Here is a 14,981-nt window from a genome sequence, read left to right as displayed (position 1 = left end):
TTCAAAATAAAAGCATATCCTACACTTTGCGACTTTGGTGTACATACAACATAAATAAGACCATTTACTTTGATTAGAATTGGATAACCTCTAATGAATATAATTCGATAGGGTACTTTATTTAGTTATGCATCTTACTGCTTGCTATTTTTGTATAATTTTGCAGCTTATTGTTCGCTAGTTTTTATATTTTGGACCCCTTCTTACTGTGTGTTGGCTAGTTCTTATATTTTGCACCTAATGTTATCTAGTTTATATTTAGTTTTATATTTGCTTATAGATTACATTTTATATTTGCCATGCATTGCTTTTCTAGTTTGCTATTTTAACCTTTGTATATTGCATGCTTTGGATCTGCACTCTAACTTTGCATTGTATCTGCTGCACATTAATTTCCCTAAATAAAGATTTATCTTATCTTAACTTATCTGTTCTTTTTTTCTAGGCCTAAGTAGTAGTATCAGCAGGCTAGTGGCAGTAGTAGTAGGTATTACATAAGTTTAGGTTTTGTGGTAAACCATCAACTACTACTATGACTTGATGAAGAAAGACAAATACATATCAGTTCTTTGTTATATTCAATATTTGTGCTATGCTGGTACTTTGGCACAAAATTCTACATTTTCATTAGGGTCACATGTGATTGATGTTTTATTTTGAAAGCTACTACGGAAGTTACATTTGTTATTGTGCCTGTCTTGACGGTGTCGAGGGAATCGGAGTTGTGGAAAAGAAAAAAAAAGTCAGCCAGCAGTGTTCAATGCGGAGCCCGAGCACCCAGACAGCAGCGTTAAGGTCTTCACCGCCAGAGTTTTTACTTTTTGTTAAGTTACTCTCGCTTAAGAGCTGTTTGCAGAACTGATGATACACCCTAAACAACTTTACAGCAAGTTCATCGGACAAAAGTTGCCGTCTTAAACTTGGAAAGATGACTTTTTGCAAAACCTGGACTGTTGCACTCCTGCTGCCTCTGCTGATATCAGCCCAGTATCAAGGAGACAATGGAATAGTGGTCCCGGAGCATGGGTTTTGTCAGCCGATTTCAATCCCTCTGTGCACGGACATAGCCTATAACCAAACCATCATGCCAAACTTAGTGGGCCATTATAACCAGGAGGACGCAGGGCTCGAAGTGCACCAGTTTTACCCCCTTGTAAAGGTACAGTGCTCGCCGGAGTTAAAATTCTTCCTTTGCTCCATGTATGCGCCAGTGTGTACGGTTTTGGAGAAGGCCATACCTCCCTGCAGGTCAATCTGCGAGAGAGCCAAGCAGGGCTGCGAGGCGCTCATGAACAAGTTCGGCTTTCAGTGGCCGGACCGCCTGCGCTGCGAGAACTTCCCTGTGCTTGGAGACGGACTGATCTGTGTGGGCCAAAACGACTCCTCCGCCGCCACCGTCCCACCCATCACCCCTCAAGGCACCGATGACTTCTCTATGGTCCCCACACATGACAGGCCTTTTCGGTGTCCGCCTGTTCTGAAAGTACCAACATATTTGAATTATAAGTTTTTAGAGGAGAAGGACTGTGCAGCTCCCTGTGAGCCTTCCAGGAGCGGTGGGAACATGTTTTTCAGTGACAAAGAGATCCATTTCTCCCGCATCTGGATTCTTGTCTGGTCTGTGCTTTGTTGTGCATCCACATTATTCACTGTAACCACATATTTAGTGGACATGCAGCGCTTTAGATACCCTGAGAGACCCATCATCTTCCTGTCTGGCTGCTACACAATGGTCTCCATAGCCTACATAGCTGGCTACTTTCTGGGAGACAAAGTGGTGTGCAACGACAGCTTCACCCCAGAAGGCTACAAAACCATCGTCCAAGGCACCAAAAAGGAAGGGTGCACCATCCTCTTCATGATGCTCTATTTCTTCAGCATGGCCAGCTCCATCTGGTGGGTCATCCTGTCTCTCACCTGGTTCCTTGCTGCAGGCATGAAGTGGGGCCATGAGGCGATTGAAGCCAACTCTCAGTATTTTCACCTGGCGGCCTGGGCAGTGCCGGCCGTCAAGACCATCAGCATCCTTGCCATTGGGCAGATCGAGGGTGACGTTCTCAGTGGTGTCTGCTACGTCAGTCTCAGCAGCCTGGACCCTCTGCGAGGCTTTGTCTTGGCCCCTCTCTTCATTTATCTCTTCATTGGTACCTCTTTCTTGCTGGCCGGGTTTGTGTCGCTGTTCCGAATCCGCACAATCATGAAACATGATGGCACCAAGACGGAGAAGCTGGAGCGGCTGATGGTGCGGATCGGGGTGTTCAGCGTGCTCTACACCGTCCCTGCCACCATTGTTATAGCCTGCGTGTTCTACGAGCAGGCCTTCCGCCCCCATTGGGAGCGCAGTTGGGTCAGCCATAACTGCAGGGGCCTGGCCATCCCCTGCCCTATGCAGACCGGGCCCCGCATGACTCCAGACTTCACTGTCTACATGATCAAGTACCTCATGACACTGATAGTGGGTATCACCTCTGGTTTCTGGATCTGGTCTGGAAAGACTTTACACTCCTGGCATAAGTTTTACACAAGACTGACAAATGGTAAACATGGAGAGACCACTGTGTAGAATTAAGAGACATCCTAATGTTGCTGGGACTAATTCTTTTCATTATTACCTGTTGCTCATGTGAGTGAGAGGTAAGTGAGTAGCCATAGGTTCTTGCAACATTTGTATTCGCCTCAGCTTTATAGCCACACATGCATGCCAAACTGAGGGTCAGGGCTTGACAAAAGGGCAAGCTGGATAAACAAGGACTGAGCCTGACTGTCTGAACAAATAACAAGCATGGCTATGGATGCCATGTGCTGAAATGCTCTCCCTCCCCCTCCCTTAAAGCCACCATGAGCTCAAGACCAGTGATGAGCCAGCAGCCAAGAACATAGAGAGCAGGGGAAAATGAGTTCATTCTCTCTGTAAACATTTCACGTGTAATTAACTTGTAAATAGTATTTGTAAAAACACAAAATTATATATTTGTATTTATAGAAAGTAAATCATTTTTTGTATCTGTCAGTGTATCTGCTTTACTTACTTTACTCACTGTAAGAATGCCACATACTGTAGATCTAGATATGCTTCTTTTTTATTAATTGCTGGTTATGAATTACTGTTTTTTTTTTATGGATTAAAAGAACATTACAGTCTGTTGGGTGATATTCAAGAAGCTTTTTCCGTTCATATAAACAAAAAACCTAATGAGACAAGGGATGGGAGATATGGGAAAAATCAAATCTGAGATTTCTGACTGAATACCTCGATATTGTAGGGTTGTCTTTTTGTTTTTTTACAAACAGTTTTTTTTCATACAATTAAATTTTTTGATAAACAATCATCAGTCGTGGATATAATGACTCAGCAGGTAAAGGCAAATAATAGAACAGCTAGAACAGTTCAGAAAATTACATCATTCTACTGTAATAGAGCCTTCAAAACCAGGAAAATACAGCAATTACGATATTACAATGTCAAAAATCTAAGAACATCCTTAATCTCACATGGCGATATTGATATAAAATTGATATATTGCCGAGTTCTAAATGAGAGACTGCAAATTACCACAAATCAAATGCTTGATTTTAAACCAGGGGAAGGAAGGCACCACGATACAATATTATCACGATACTTAAATCATGATATAATATTTCGATTTTAAATATGTTGCGATACGCTGAGTTTTGCGATAATATGTATTACAATATACTGTGATTTTTTTTTCAGCTTTAAATTATGCCCGCCCCCCCCCAAAAAAAAACCTTGTCGACCTCTGATATAACTAATAAGATAAAGTTTTCAGTCCATTGATCTTGCCATGTTGTTTTTTCAAAGCTTGTGTCACACCTGAACATGTTGCATCAAACTGGCAGGCAACAGTAAAATACATAATTAGGCTTCTCATCAGAAAATAAGCTTCTTACACAAGACTGCGGTCCTCATGGAAACATGACAAGTGTGTTCATACTGAGACAATTGAACGCACCTCTCCTGTTAATTATCCATATTGTCAATATACCCTGAAATATTGCACATCTACGTGATTTGGGTCTGAGAAACCGGTGCCAACCTGCAAGAATGCCTCCTCACACATGTACGATAACATCGCCTTCAAGTGCCAAACAAAATGTCTCTAGCCTGTTGTTAGAGGAGGGCTCGGTTTAAAGCAACAGGACTCATCTGGCAAGAGAAGTCTGTGCTGTTGTATAGGTGTGAAAATGTCCCCGCCTGTGTGTGTGTGTGTGTGTGTGTGTGTGTGTTGAAGTGAAAACAAGGGTGTTCGGGTTTGCTGTGGTGTTACTTCTCTGGAGCCACTGCTGCTTGCTGCCAAGTTGGAATCCCCCAAGCCATGCAGGGCTGAAACCGAACCTACTCTGTGGTGATGTCATGAAGTCTGGGTGTGTTGGAGAAAGCTGATCCTCTTGCCTCAGAGCAAACGCTCTGGGCTAGAAGCGGGCGTATGGGATTTGCACGCACATACAGTACTGTGTGTGTATTGTTACTGTAAAAGTTTAAAGGTCCACACAATATACTGTACTAGTTTGCACCTCACTAGCTTAAAGTACTGACACACAGCCTCTCTTAAATCTCGTGAGCTATTGGACAAGTTGATGTTTGTCTTTCTTGTCTCCTTATCTGGGGTTGAATAAAGAAAGGTTGTAATAACAGACAGGTAGGAGTGATTAAAGGTAGAAACAGATACTCCGAGGGGGGAAAAACCATAAATCTCCCCTCTCACACCCCCTCCACCTCCACCCTCCTTCCCTCTCTCTGCTCAGATGAATGGGGGGAATGCGAGTGAGTCAGTGGAGCGGTGCTGGGCCTTTGCCTAGTGACAGACAGTCTCCTGTGTGCTGCTCACTTCAAAGCGCCGCTGAAACCTGACTAGCTCCTTGTAAACAGTGCCGCCTGGCCCGAAGGCCCACTTCCTGCGCTTAACTCAACTTAATGGCTGGCTTGTTTGGCTTTGCAACCGAAGCAGAGAAACGAACGAGAAGCAAGAGAATGAGGAGAAGCGGCGTGGGGCGGGGTGCTGGTGGTAAAGAGAGTGAGATTGTTTTAGGGTTTAGAAGGGGAGGAGGGGTTTGGAGCGCATGATGGAAAATTCGGTATTATTCGGTTGCTTTTGTCTTTGTCCAAGGGGGAAAACAACAAAGGCAGGAAGAAAATCCAAATGAGAAGACGTGACTGATTTTGTGAATATTTCAGCTAAAACTTTGGATCGCAGACCGTTAAAACTAAATGGAATCAGATGCTCTGCATTTAACTTATGCCAGGAAAATGAAAGCTTTTCACAAAGCAATTTTCTCTCAGTGAATCTTGATGCATTGTGGGGAAGTTTTATAAAAACTTTACCTGGTGGCCTTGTCATCACACACAGAGAACTAACAGACTTTCCCATTTATAATTAAAACACTGTGACAAACCTTCTGTATCAAACATTGTATTAATATTAACTGACTAAATGATTCGGTAGCTTTCTAGATGAGATTCTTTTCTCTTTTAAGTCAGTGCCCAGTTTTCAGTGGCAGCCATCTCCCATGTTGTTGATCTCAGATGTTAAATCTTGCATGCAGCCATTTCCTGCTTGCTTGAAGGCAAGAAGGGACAAGCCGAGGATTGGGGGTAAGACAGGAAGAATGCTCCCAGAGTTGATATTATGATGTCGCTCTTTTTGGGAAAAGGCCTTGGCATGTCAGAAAAGGATCATGTTGTTAGTCACAAGCACCAGCGTTTTCACTAGAGCCATTGTTTAAGTTTGTAAATATACCCTTAACTTGTTTTTTACTGTATAGGAATGAAATCAGGATGATGAAGGGGTTTACAAGCAGACTAAGGAAATCAGGACCGAGGAGAAGAGAAAAAGGGAAAAAAGAAAGGAAAAACTACTCAGACATGTAGTAAGCCTGTTTCTAATCAAATCTTGGCACTAACTCAAGAAGAACTCCTGCTCTGAAGGCTAACACTGGATTAGTTGCAGTCATACATTATCCTAACCGTAGGAGAGCAGCTGAGACTTTCCAGAGAGCGTACTATATCTATCTGTCTCGCTCTCCCTTGAAATCTCAACAGGAAGTGCAATATGTTCTTTCTCCTCCTATCATTGCTTTCAGAGGCGGCCACTGTGAGTGGGATGGAGCGTAACAAGTTGGCAGGAGACTGAAGGGTTTAAATGCGCATTTCAGTTTCTGACTTTGATTCAGGGCCTCCAGCCATAAATACTGGTCCTGACAGTCACCATGAGGAGGTGTCCTGCTTTTTTCCATTTATCTTGTGTCCACTAAAATTCTTTTTTTTTTGTATTTGACAGCCATTTCACTCTCGTTGAATTCAGAGCCATATTTTTCACTGAAGACCTTTTTGCTGTTGAAGAACTACATTACTAAACTAACATCACTGCTTCAAAGATTTAAAAAATACATACATATATATATAAACATATATCTTAAAGGGACAGTTAACTCCAGAATCAACATGACATGTTTTTCCTCTTACCTGTAGTGCTATTTACCAATCTGGATTTTTTTGGTGTGAGTTGGAGATTGTTGGAGATATCAGCCGTGAAGGTGTCTGTCTTCTCCTGAATATAATGGAACTAGACAGCACTGGGCTTGTTGTGCTCACAGCGCAGAAAAAATACATTTGAAAAACTCAGCTATGCTGCTCTCTAGAAATCACAAATCTTGTTGTGAGCAGTTTCATGTAGGAACTATTTTCTTTCTACTAAAGTACACCAGCTTATTGTATTGCTGCACAGAAGGAAGCTTGCATTTAGTTCCAATATACTGGAGAGAAGGCAAACATTTTTAGGGCCAATATCTCCAACACTCAGCAACTCACCCCAAAACACTCTTGACTGATAAATAACACTACAGGTTGGAGTGAAAAGGTATTTTTGATTTTGGGGAGGACTGTCCCTTTAAGGATTTTTTCTTTTGTTATAATATTACCATGAGGATTTGTCCTCTTCTGTTAGGCTTGCATCATGCAGTACAAGATATCCAGCACGGCCTCTCATACCTTACTGCCTAAATAATCAGATCAACATGTGGGCTACATCCTCACAGCAGAGAGCAAATGTAGTAGAATTAGTGGGAGTAGTTCAGTCCACAAAGCTTCCTAACTTCACATTCTTAGTGGCTCATTTTCATGCCTCATGCACACCATTTGTCTGGGGTTTTATTGCTCATATGTGCACAGACCACTCAGGGGTGGCTCTGACAAGAAAACAAACACTGGTAAAGATTGACTCTGCAATGTTGTTTTTGCCCCCCTGTCCTTCAGGGTGAGGGTGTAGTACTCTGTATCGGGGCAGAAAGTGAGGGAGTGCTTCAGAGCCTCTCCAGCTGCTGAGCAGAGAGGTGCCGACAGCTGCGTGACAGATATTTTGGGAGTCTGCAGCACGCCTAGGATAATAATGGGCTTGATTGGGAGGAGTGTGTGGAGGGGAGGGAATGGTTAATGTGAATCCAGACACCACAGTGTGTACACAACAGTGCCACTCTCATAAACTTTCAGGGTGATGGTTCAAGTAGTGAATGACAACACAAGGAGGGATGAAGCGTCTGGGGTTTAAAGCTACTGTGTTGTGTCCCTTTTTTATTTTTTTTGAAATTGGATGATGGTTTATGAAGTTGCAGTTTAGTAGCCAGAGAAACGAGACAAGCATTAACCTGCTGAAATATTAAAATCAGGGTATGAAAGAGTTTTGTATAACAATATCTTTGGTTCTCAGTCATGGAGTCACAGAGATGGATCACCTTTCATAGTCTGAATACACTGATAGCCCAGAGCTGTTTGATGTGTCAGGTTTCATCCACATGTCTTGAAATGAATCTAGAGTATGTTGTCCACTACTCAGTATGATATATCACATGTCCTATTTTGACTTATATGCAGACATGTGCGATATCATATCATGGCAAGCTTTTACTTTGAAACTCTTAAACCAGCACCCTGACCATTCTTCTCACCTCCTGCACAATGTTGCTGTGAAATACTGACAAATAAAAAATTAAAAATCTGAGCTGAACAAACCCTTTTCGGATCCAAATAGTCAGAATGTGTACGCAAGACGTTATAATTTCTTGAAATAACAGCCGACCAGCAGGAGTTTTGTTTCTATGCAGCAGGGCCCAGTTGTTCGGAAGTAGCGGCTCGGTGTGGATCAAGTCTTGAAAAGGGGTTGTTCAAAAGAAAAACAAAGGGTTCTGAGGAGCGGATTAGATCACATAATCCAGTTTTGATTTTGATCTGGATCAAACTGTCAGTATGGGTTGCTCAAAACATTTAAGAAGGATTGAGATACCTTTGATCCAAAAAACTGGGATTATCCTGATCCCAGCAGAAGGGTGGTTTCATAGTGTATTTTAGGAATAAAACGTTATTCAAGACTTGTGTAATGAAACTTGTATATATATATATATATATATATATATATATATATATATATATATATATTTATATATGTTCCTATGTTGTTTTTATTTTAATTAATTTATGGTTTGGTTGTAATATAACTGGTAGCTTATGCCGATTTTCTCAAAGTGTTGCCAGCCTTAATAGCCTGTTCCCTGGCCTTTACTGTCCTGACATGGTAAAAACATCTTACATAATTACCATCATCAGCATCAGTTTCGACTGTTGATCTGCACCACTCTGTCCACTCTGCTTGATGATCTGTTCGCAGACATCCTTCATTTGTCCCTTGTCCTGCACATAAAGGACAAATGACAGTTAAAGGGATAGTTCAGATTTTTTCAGCAGGGTTGTATAAGGTACTTATTTACTTATTATATAGTCAGTGTATTACATACAGTGGATGTAAGATTTTAAAAAGTGGAGTCAGGGGCTACAAAGTGAGTCTAAAAAGCCTCACAATTCAACAGCTGCGCGAATCATCAGTGAGCATTTAATTGATGAGTCAATCAGCCCCCTGCAGATGCATTACAGGGCGGTAAAATCATCCTCATTGGCCCATTAATGCAATGATGCAGCACTCTGAACACCTGCATCTCCAGGTAAACAAGGTGTGTAAAACAGAACGACGTAGCTCTGATCCAGTCTGTGGGCTATAGTGACTCTCCCGTAGGCCCCAGTGAGGCCTCAGGCTTCGACGATGACTTATTGAGTCGGCTCCTCTCTGGCGAGCGCTGGCCCCCCTTGTTTTAATGGAGGCGCTCTTAACAGCACTTTCTGAGGAATTTACAGCCCTGGCCCCGTCCCACTCTCGACCAGGAGAGGGAGGGAAGCACACTGCAGCCTTGTCCCGACAGAGCCAGCAGTGGAAATGTACAGCTTCAGGCAAGGTGGCAGCAGAGCTTCTGTGTGAGCGTGTGTTTGCCCATCTGTCTCTCTATATCCGTGTGTGTGTTCAGTTGGCTCAATAAGCTTTCTGAGTTCATGTTCATGTGTGTATATCTAAGTGAGTGGTTATAGGAGGGCTCCAGTTCTGTAGGTTCTCTCTGTAATTTCACTCTCTGCACGGTGTAATCACTTCCATGTGGGCCCTCACCAACAACAGAGTGGTGGAGGGGCCTCATTGCAAAGGTGGGAGTTAAACACAGACACATACTGACTCACAAATGCTCTCTCTCTCTCATGGAAAAGGATTGCCAAGCCTGTTCACTAAGATTTTTTTGTGGAAGTTTTGGTGCAGTTATTAAAAACCATCTCTGACTGGGTGTTGCAATTTGTTGAAGGATTTTTGGATTCAAAAACTGAAAAATACTGTATATAACTGTTTTGCCAGTGGCACATCAAATCACATATGTAATGTATCAGACCTGTGTGCAAACAGGATAAATTCTTCATTTCCAATCTGTAAAACAGAAAGGCCAGTATGCCTAATTTATACTCAGAGATTTAGTTGGTGTTTTTTTTTTTTTGTAATGGCTTCCCGTGACACATGTTGAGCTGTCGGCCTGAGATGCCCCAAGGACTGCAGGGCCAGACAGTCACGGTCAATGTGTGAAACCAACAGAGCGGAAAACAACAGGTCCTTTTGCACAACAGGGTCAGCTTTTAAAGACACCTCTACAGAGCTCATTTGCTTCTTGAGCTACAGGGAAGAGATACTATAAAAAAGAACAAGAAATCCTGATGAGAGAGAGGGTATTTTAAAAAGCACAAAATGTACAAGTCAAAAAATGACAAGACACAGAAAGCTATCTGAACTGAGACTTACTTTTGAAATCAACATTTGGCATTTAAAACATTTCATTCAAAGATCTAATTACACTAAAATGTTGATTTTTTTTAAGGAAGAACAACACCCCCTGCTGTTTCAGCTCACACACTTCTACAATAAACACAAAAGTTCATCCTACAATAAAACATGACTCAAATAAGCAGTTATGGAGTTGGAGCAAAAGACAGCCCTTTACAGAGACTCTTCCACTTTTGAGGGAATAGTCAGTGTTGGTATGGCTGGCAGGCCACACAGCAGCAGCTTTGGCCTATCAGCTCTACAGCCTGAGGCAATGTATGACTGTTTGTGCCATCAGCCTGGGAGCTGCTGTGGGGGAGAAGTCAGGGGTCACTGGTCAGCTCAAGTGTTACATTTTTCATGGCGCCTTGGAAGCTTTATAATATTCTTGCTGAAAAGTTGCATGTGTATGTGTGTGTTGCTTTATAAAGTATGAAATGTCAGTAGGTTTTGCAAGCCAAAACAATGCTAGCTGTGTAGAAAATGTCTACAGTATGTGGTGCAGTGTTAGGGGAAGTACTTGCTTTTACCTTAACATAGCTATGCTGCACAAAAATACTCTGGTGAAATTAAAAGTTCTACATTCACAATATTACTTGCAAAAGTAGAAAAGTATGAGCCTCAAAATATATTTAAAGTACCAAAAGTAAAAGTACTCACTCAGTTATCTGCCCTTTCCTCACTACTTGGGACTCACAGGTCTCCGTCCTGCTGTTTTGCTGCTGTCCAGCAATCTTACTGGACATGTTGACTATTTCATGCAGTTTGTTTTTATTGTTTATGGGAAATGAAAAAGTTTGTTAGTAAGGTCATCTGTGTAGCCACATGGATTTTATTAAACTTACCCAGTTGAGTCATCTCCAACAATAACCTCTCATCAAGGTGAAGTGATTGCACCTGAGGGAGGCGTGTCAGTCCTGGCAGGAGTACTTGCGTTGTCATTGCTGCCTCATGATCGTGTGACCTCATGATGAATACTTCTGACACTCAGTAATCAGAATTAAACCATCAAAGTAACTAAAGGTATCAATGGAATGTAGAGGAATAAAAGGTAGTAATATTTTCCACTTAGAGGTAATAAAGTAGAAGTGGAAAGTAGCATGGAATGGAAACAAAGTACAAGTACATCAAAATTGTACAAAAGTACAAGGCCCCAGTAAATGTTTTTTGTTACTTTCCACCACTGGTATGGTGATGATGATGACATGAGGCCACGGGGGGGCGTGACAGTGCAGGTTTAGGTTCCCCTTCAGTTGTTCTGTACACCTTTGAAAATGTTTTCTATATTTCAGTAATGATGGATCCTTAAAATCATACAGTGTGTATCTTAACCAGGCCTTGATAAGATGTAGCTTATACTAACTGATGGTAGGCAGCAGTGAAAGTATACAGCTCTTTTACTGAAGTAAAAGTGGCAACACTGCATTTTAAAAATGCTAAAATTGTATTCAAGAAAAAGTACAAAAGTAATGACATCAAAATGTACTCAAAGTACCAAAAGAAAAAGTACTCATTAGTTGAGTGGTTGGTTTCAGATTCATAAGTGCATTATGGTTCCAGATACATTCATGTGTTTACTTCACTTTATTGTTGCAGCAGGTCAAGATGGAGCTCAGTTACTTTGCATATTGCCTGGTAGTTTAATCTATGTTAATACATAATTCATTAAATTATTGTATTCTGTATTAATAATCGGAATCTGCAAAGTAGGCTAATAGACACCAACATTATCAAATTCATTTTGTAGAAGTAAAAACTACAATATTTGCCCCCGTAATGTGGTGGTGTACAAGTATAAAGTAGCATATAAAGAAAATTCCACTTAGTAATAATAGTTATAATACTTAGTATAAGTATCTCAAAATCGTACTTAAGTACAGTTATTGAGTAAATGTACTAGAGAAACAAATTAAGGACATCAATAATAACATTTTAAATAGCACATAGCCTTCAAGCAAAAACTTTGACAAAGGAAAGAGAGATTATTGGAACCACGAACATAGTTGTGGTTGTCGCATAACACTTTTACAATCCAGAAAATAAAGAATTACAAAAGAAATGCTGCATGAAAGAGGTTATTAGAGTCTACACAGAAATAGAAATGTGGGAAGATAAGTGAAGGTGGAAAGCAATAGGCCGTTCTCAAAACAGGCATTTGACTTGTCACAATAGGAATAGCGCAGGTGTTACTAATAACACTAACAATGGCTTTGTAATAATTAGCTTCATAATTCACACCTTTCTCCTAATGTTGCAAGCCAAACTGTCCTCAGTGAAAAAGGCCCACATAGGCTACTGCTTGCATGCATATACTGCCCCACCAGGTGGCGCTGGTGTCTTGATTATCAGTAAATACTGCCAGCAGCCACGCTGAAGTGGTGCAATTACCATGTGGTTCTGAATCATTATTGTCAAGAGGACATTATGATTCCTTTTCTGACCCTTTGGCTGCTTTCTGCAACTACATAGTTGACCCCATTTTAATGTCTGCCCTTTGCTAGAATACCCATCCTAATGCAACCTGGCTGTCACATCAGTACCTCATACGGCAGCAGGTTTCTGCAAAAAGTAAGCAAAGAGGAAACACATGATTTGTTATTACATTTAATATAAATATATTGATAATGTCATAAATATTAGTATTATTTCACAAAAAAAGTTTGTTGTTTTTTTTTTTTTTTTAGTTTCATTGTGCTCAACATTAGTATTTCACGATGATATATAAGGTTGCACAAAAACAGATAAAAGTATGTAAGGTAAAATCAAAAAAATAAATAAAAAAATCAGCATAGGTTTATTCTAATAGAACATAAAAATTATAACGACGTTGGGGTGGGGGATAACGTGGCATACTGGTTACTTGCATATGAATTGGCAAACTGAAATCACTTCAAAATTGGGTCAAATTCCATTTAATATCCTTCTGAATCAAAACAAAATGTGTTGGAATTAGATGTGCCATACCATAGAGCAAAACTTTTTTTTCAAAATGATAGTTGTTTGTAAATACTTGTTACAATAGTTCAAGGATAAAGTAAGGAACATTCTAACTCTTAGAAAATATGAATATTACAATAACTGCATTCAAAACACATTTTGATAAAGATAAGAATGTCCTGTGACAGGGGGGACATTTGGTCACATGCAAAGAATTTGGTCAAAATTATTAGATCTTAATTTCCTGTGCAGGACCAATATACTTTTCTTATAGTTTTAACAAGCCCTAATTTAGATAAAATAATAAAAAATCATGTAAAATTATATATATATATATATATATATATATATATATATAAATATATATATATTTAAATCAAATCGAACCTGGGTGAAATGGCAATGAATGGTAGGAATGACCCATCTTCCTTTTTTTAAATAGAAAAAAATGTTTCAGTGTCTTTATCTGTAATAAGGTTAATGGCAGAAGTTTTGTATCTGAAACAGCTTCCTCAAACAGATGCCAAGAAACATGCTGACATGTCTTTTCACCAATCAGAAATGGCTCCAGCATCATATCTTACTTCCTAAATTGTTGTCACAGCATGCAGTCTTCATTTGTTCTGAAGCAATATGTCAAATTCATGCATTGCACATGTGTTCAGGGTATTTTTCTTGTCATATGTCAGTTGTCCTGCTTTTCAGTCTGTCTGAAATCATCATTTACTGTTTTTAAAATGTATTTTTTGTTGTTAAAAGTTCACTCACATTGCATCTGTTTTCCTTTTGAAGCCTGACAAAGGCCCTGTTTACATCTGGCATTAACATATACATCTTGGGTTATCTGATCACAAGTGGACAGCTCTCGCTACAGAAATGAATGCACCAAAGTCTTCTGTATCCCACACAATGATAAACCAGCAATTTGTGCATAACCCACATATTCTGAAAGGCTGTGATCATGTGACCAGTGCACTGATGGGAGTAGAGGAGGAGCGGTCCAATTAGGAGGCAGATTGGGGTGGTGGATGAGTCACAAAACACCATACTTTGGAGACAGCACTGCGTGAAACTTCAGTGAACGTTGAGTCATTTTAAGGTATGACCTCACCATGTTTCTTTTTCTTAAACCACACGACAATAACTTTGCTTCCCTAAATCCAAGCTCCGCAACTTTTTAAAATAATTTAACATTAAGGATGTAACATCATTCATGGGAAGCTTATTCATAGAATATCATACAAACAGTTGTATGAGGATACATTGCTGCCCACGTTCTTTCAGCAGTGTGCACACTTGAGGCCACAGTGAAGTACCGCCTACTCAGATGACTTGCTTTCTTATCAACTCTCACCAGCTGATGCAGCGACAAAGGACCATCCCTGGAGCCGCTCTCCTCCCAGCAAACAGTCAGGTCAGCATCTGCCGGGTTAGCATTCTAACACAGCAGCAGCTGTTAAATGGTCCAAAGACACCCACACCGATGCTGAAATGGCTCGACTCTGTTGTTAACCTGTTAATACCCGGTAACGACCTTGTGATGCTAACAGTTAACCCCGTGACTGTGCTTATGCAAGCAGACTCTTACCAGTTAAAGTTTAGAATGATAAACCTCATGTTTGTTCAAAACAACAATGCATTTAGTCTTTGCAAACGGAAATAAGTATGTGTTTATTTGCATGTTGAGCGAAGAATTGAGATCCGATCTCAAATTGTGATACATGTTGAGATGCATTCTAATGTCAGGTGTAAACAGGCTCAAAGATTTCTATCCACAGATCAAAACCTTTCTTCAGTCTGCTGTGATTATCTTCAGTATACATCTATCCCCTCACTGAGGAGTGATGG

The 14,981-nt window shown here is 40.5% G+C and overlaps 1 protein-coding gene across 1 annotated transcript; it reads left to right on the top strand.

Moving 5' to 3' along the window:
* The first annotated feature begins 761 nt into the window (after positions 1 to 761).
* fzd2 (frizzled class receptor 2) lies at positions 762 to 3,142 on the top strand. Its single transcript, XM_042505129.1, has one exon. It carries the CDS (start codon positions 929 to 931, stop codon positions 2,561 to 2,563), a length of 1,635 nt encoding a protein of 544 aa, XP_042361063.1. The 5' UTR covers positions 762 to 928; the 3' UTR covers positions 2,564 to 3,142.
* The last annotated feature ends 11,839 nt before the right edge of the window (positions 3,143 to 14,981 follow it).

Source organism: Plectropomus leopardus, chromosome 17 (assembly GCF_008729295.1).
Source record: "Plectropomus leopardus isolate mb chromosome 17, YSFRI_Pleo_2.0, whole genome shotgun sequence".
Classification (NCBI taxonomy): Eukaryota; Metazoa; Chordata; class Actinopteri; order Perciformes; family Serranidae; genus Plectropomus; species Plectropomus leopardus.
This window is presented reverse-complemented; position numbering and strand designations above follow the sequence as displayed.

Coding starts and splice junctions, on each gene's coding strand:
- fzd2 (XM_042505129.1), top strand. CDS start 929: ATGACTTTTTGCAAAACCTGGACTGTTGCACTCCTGCTGCCTCTGCTG.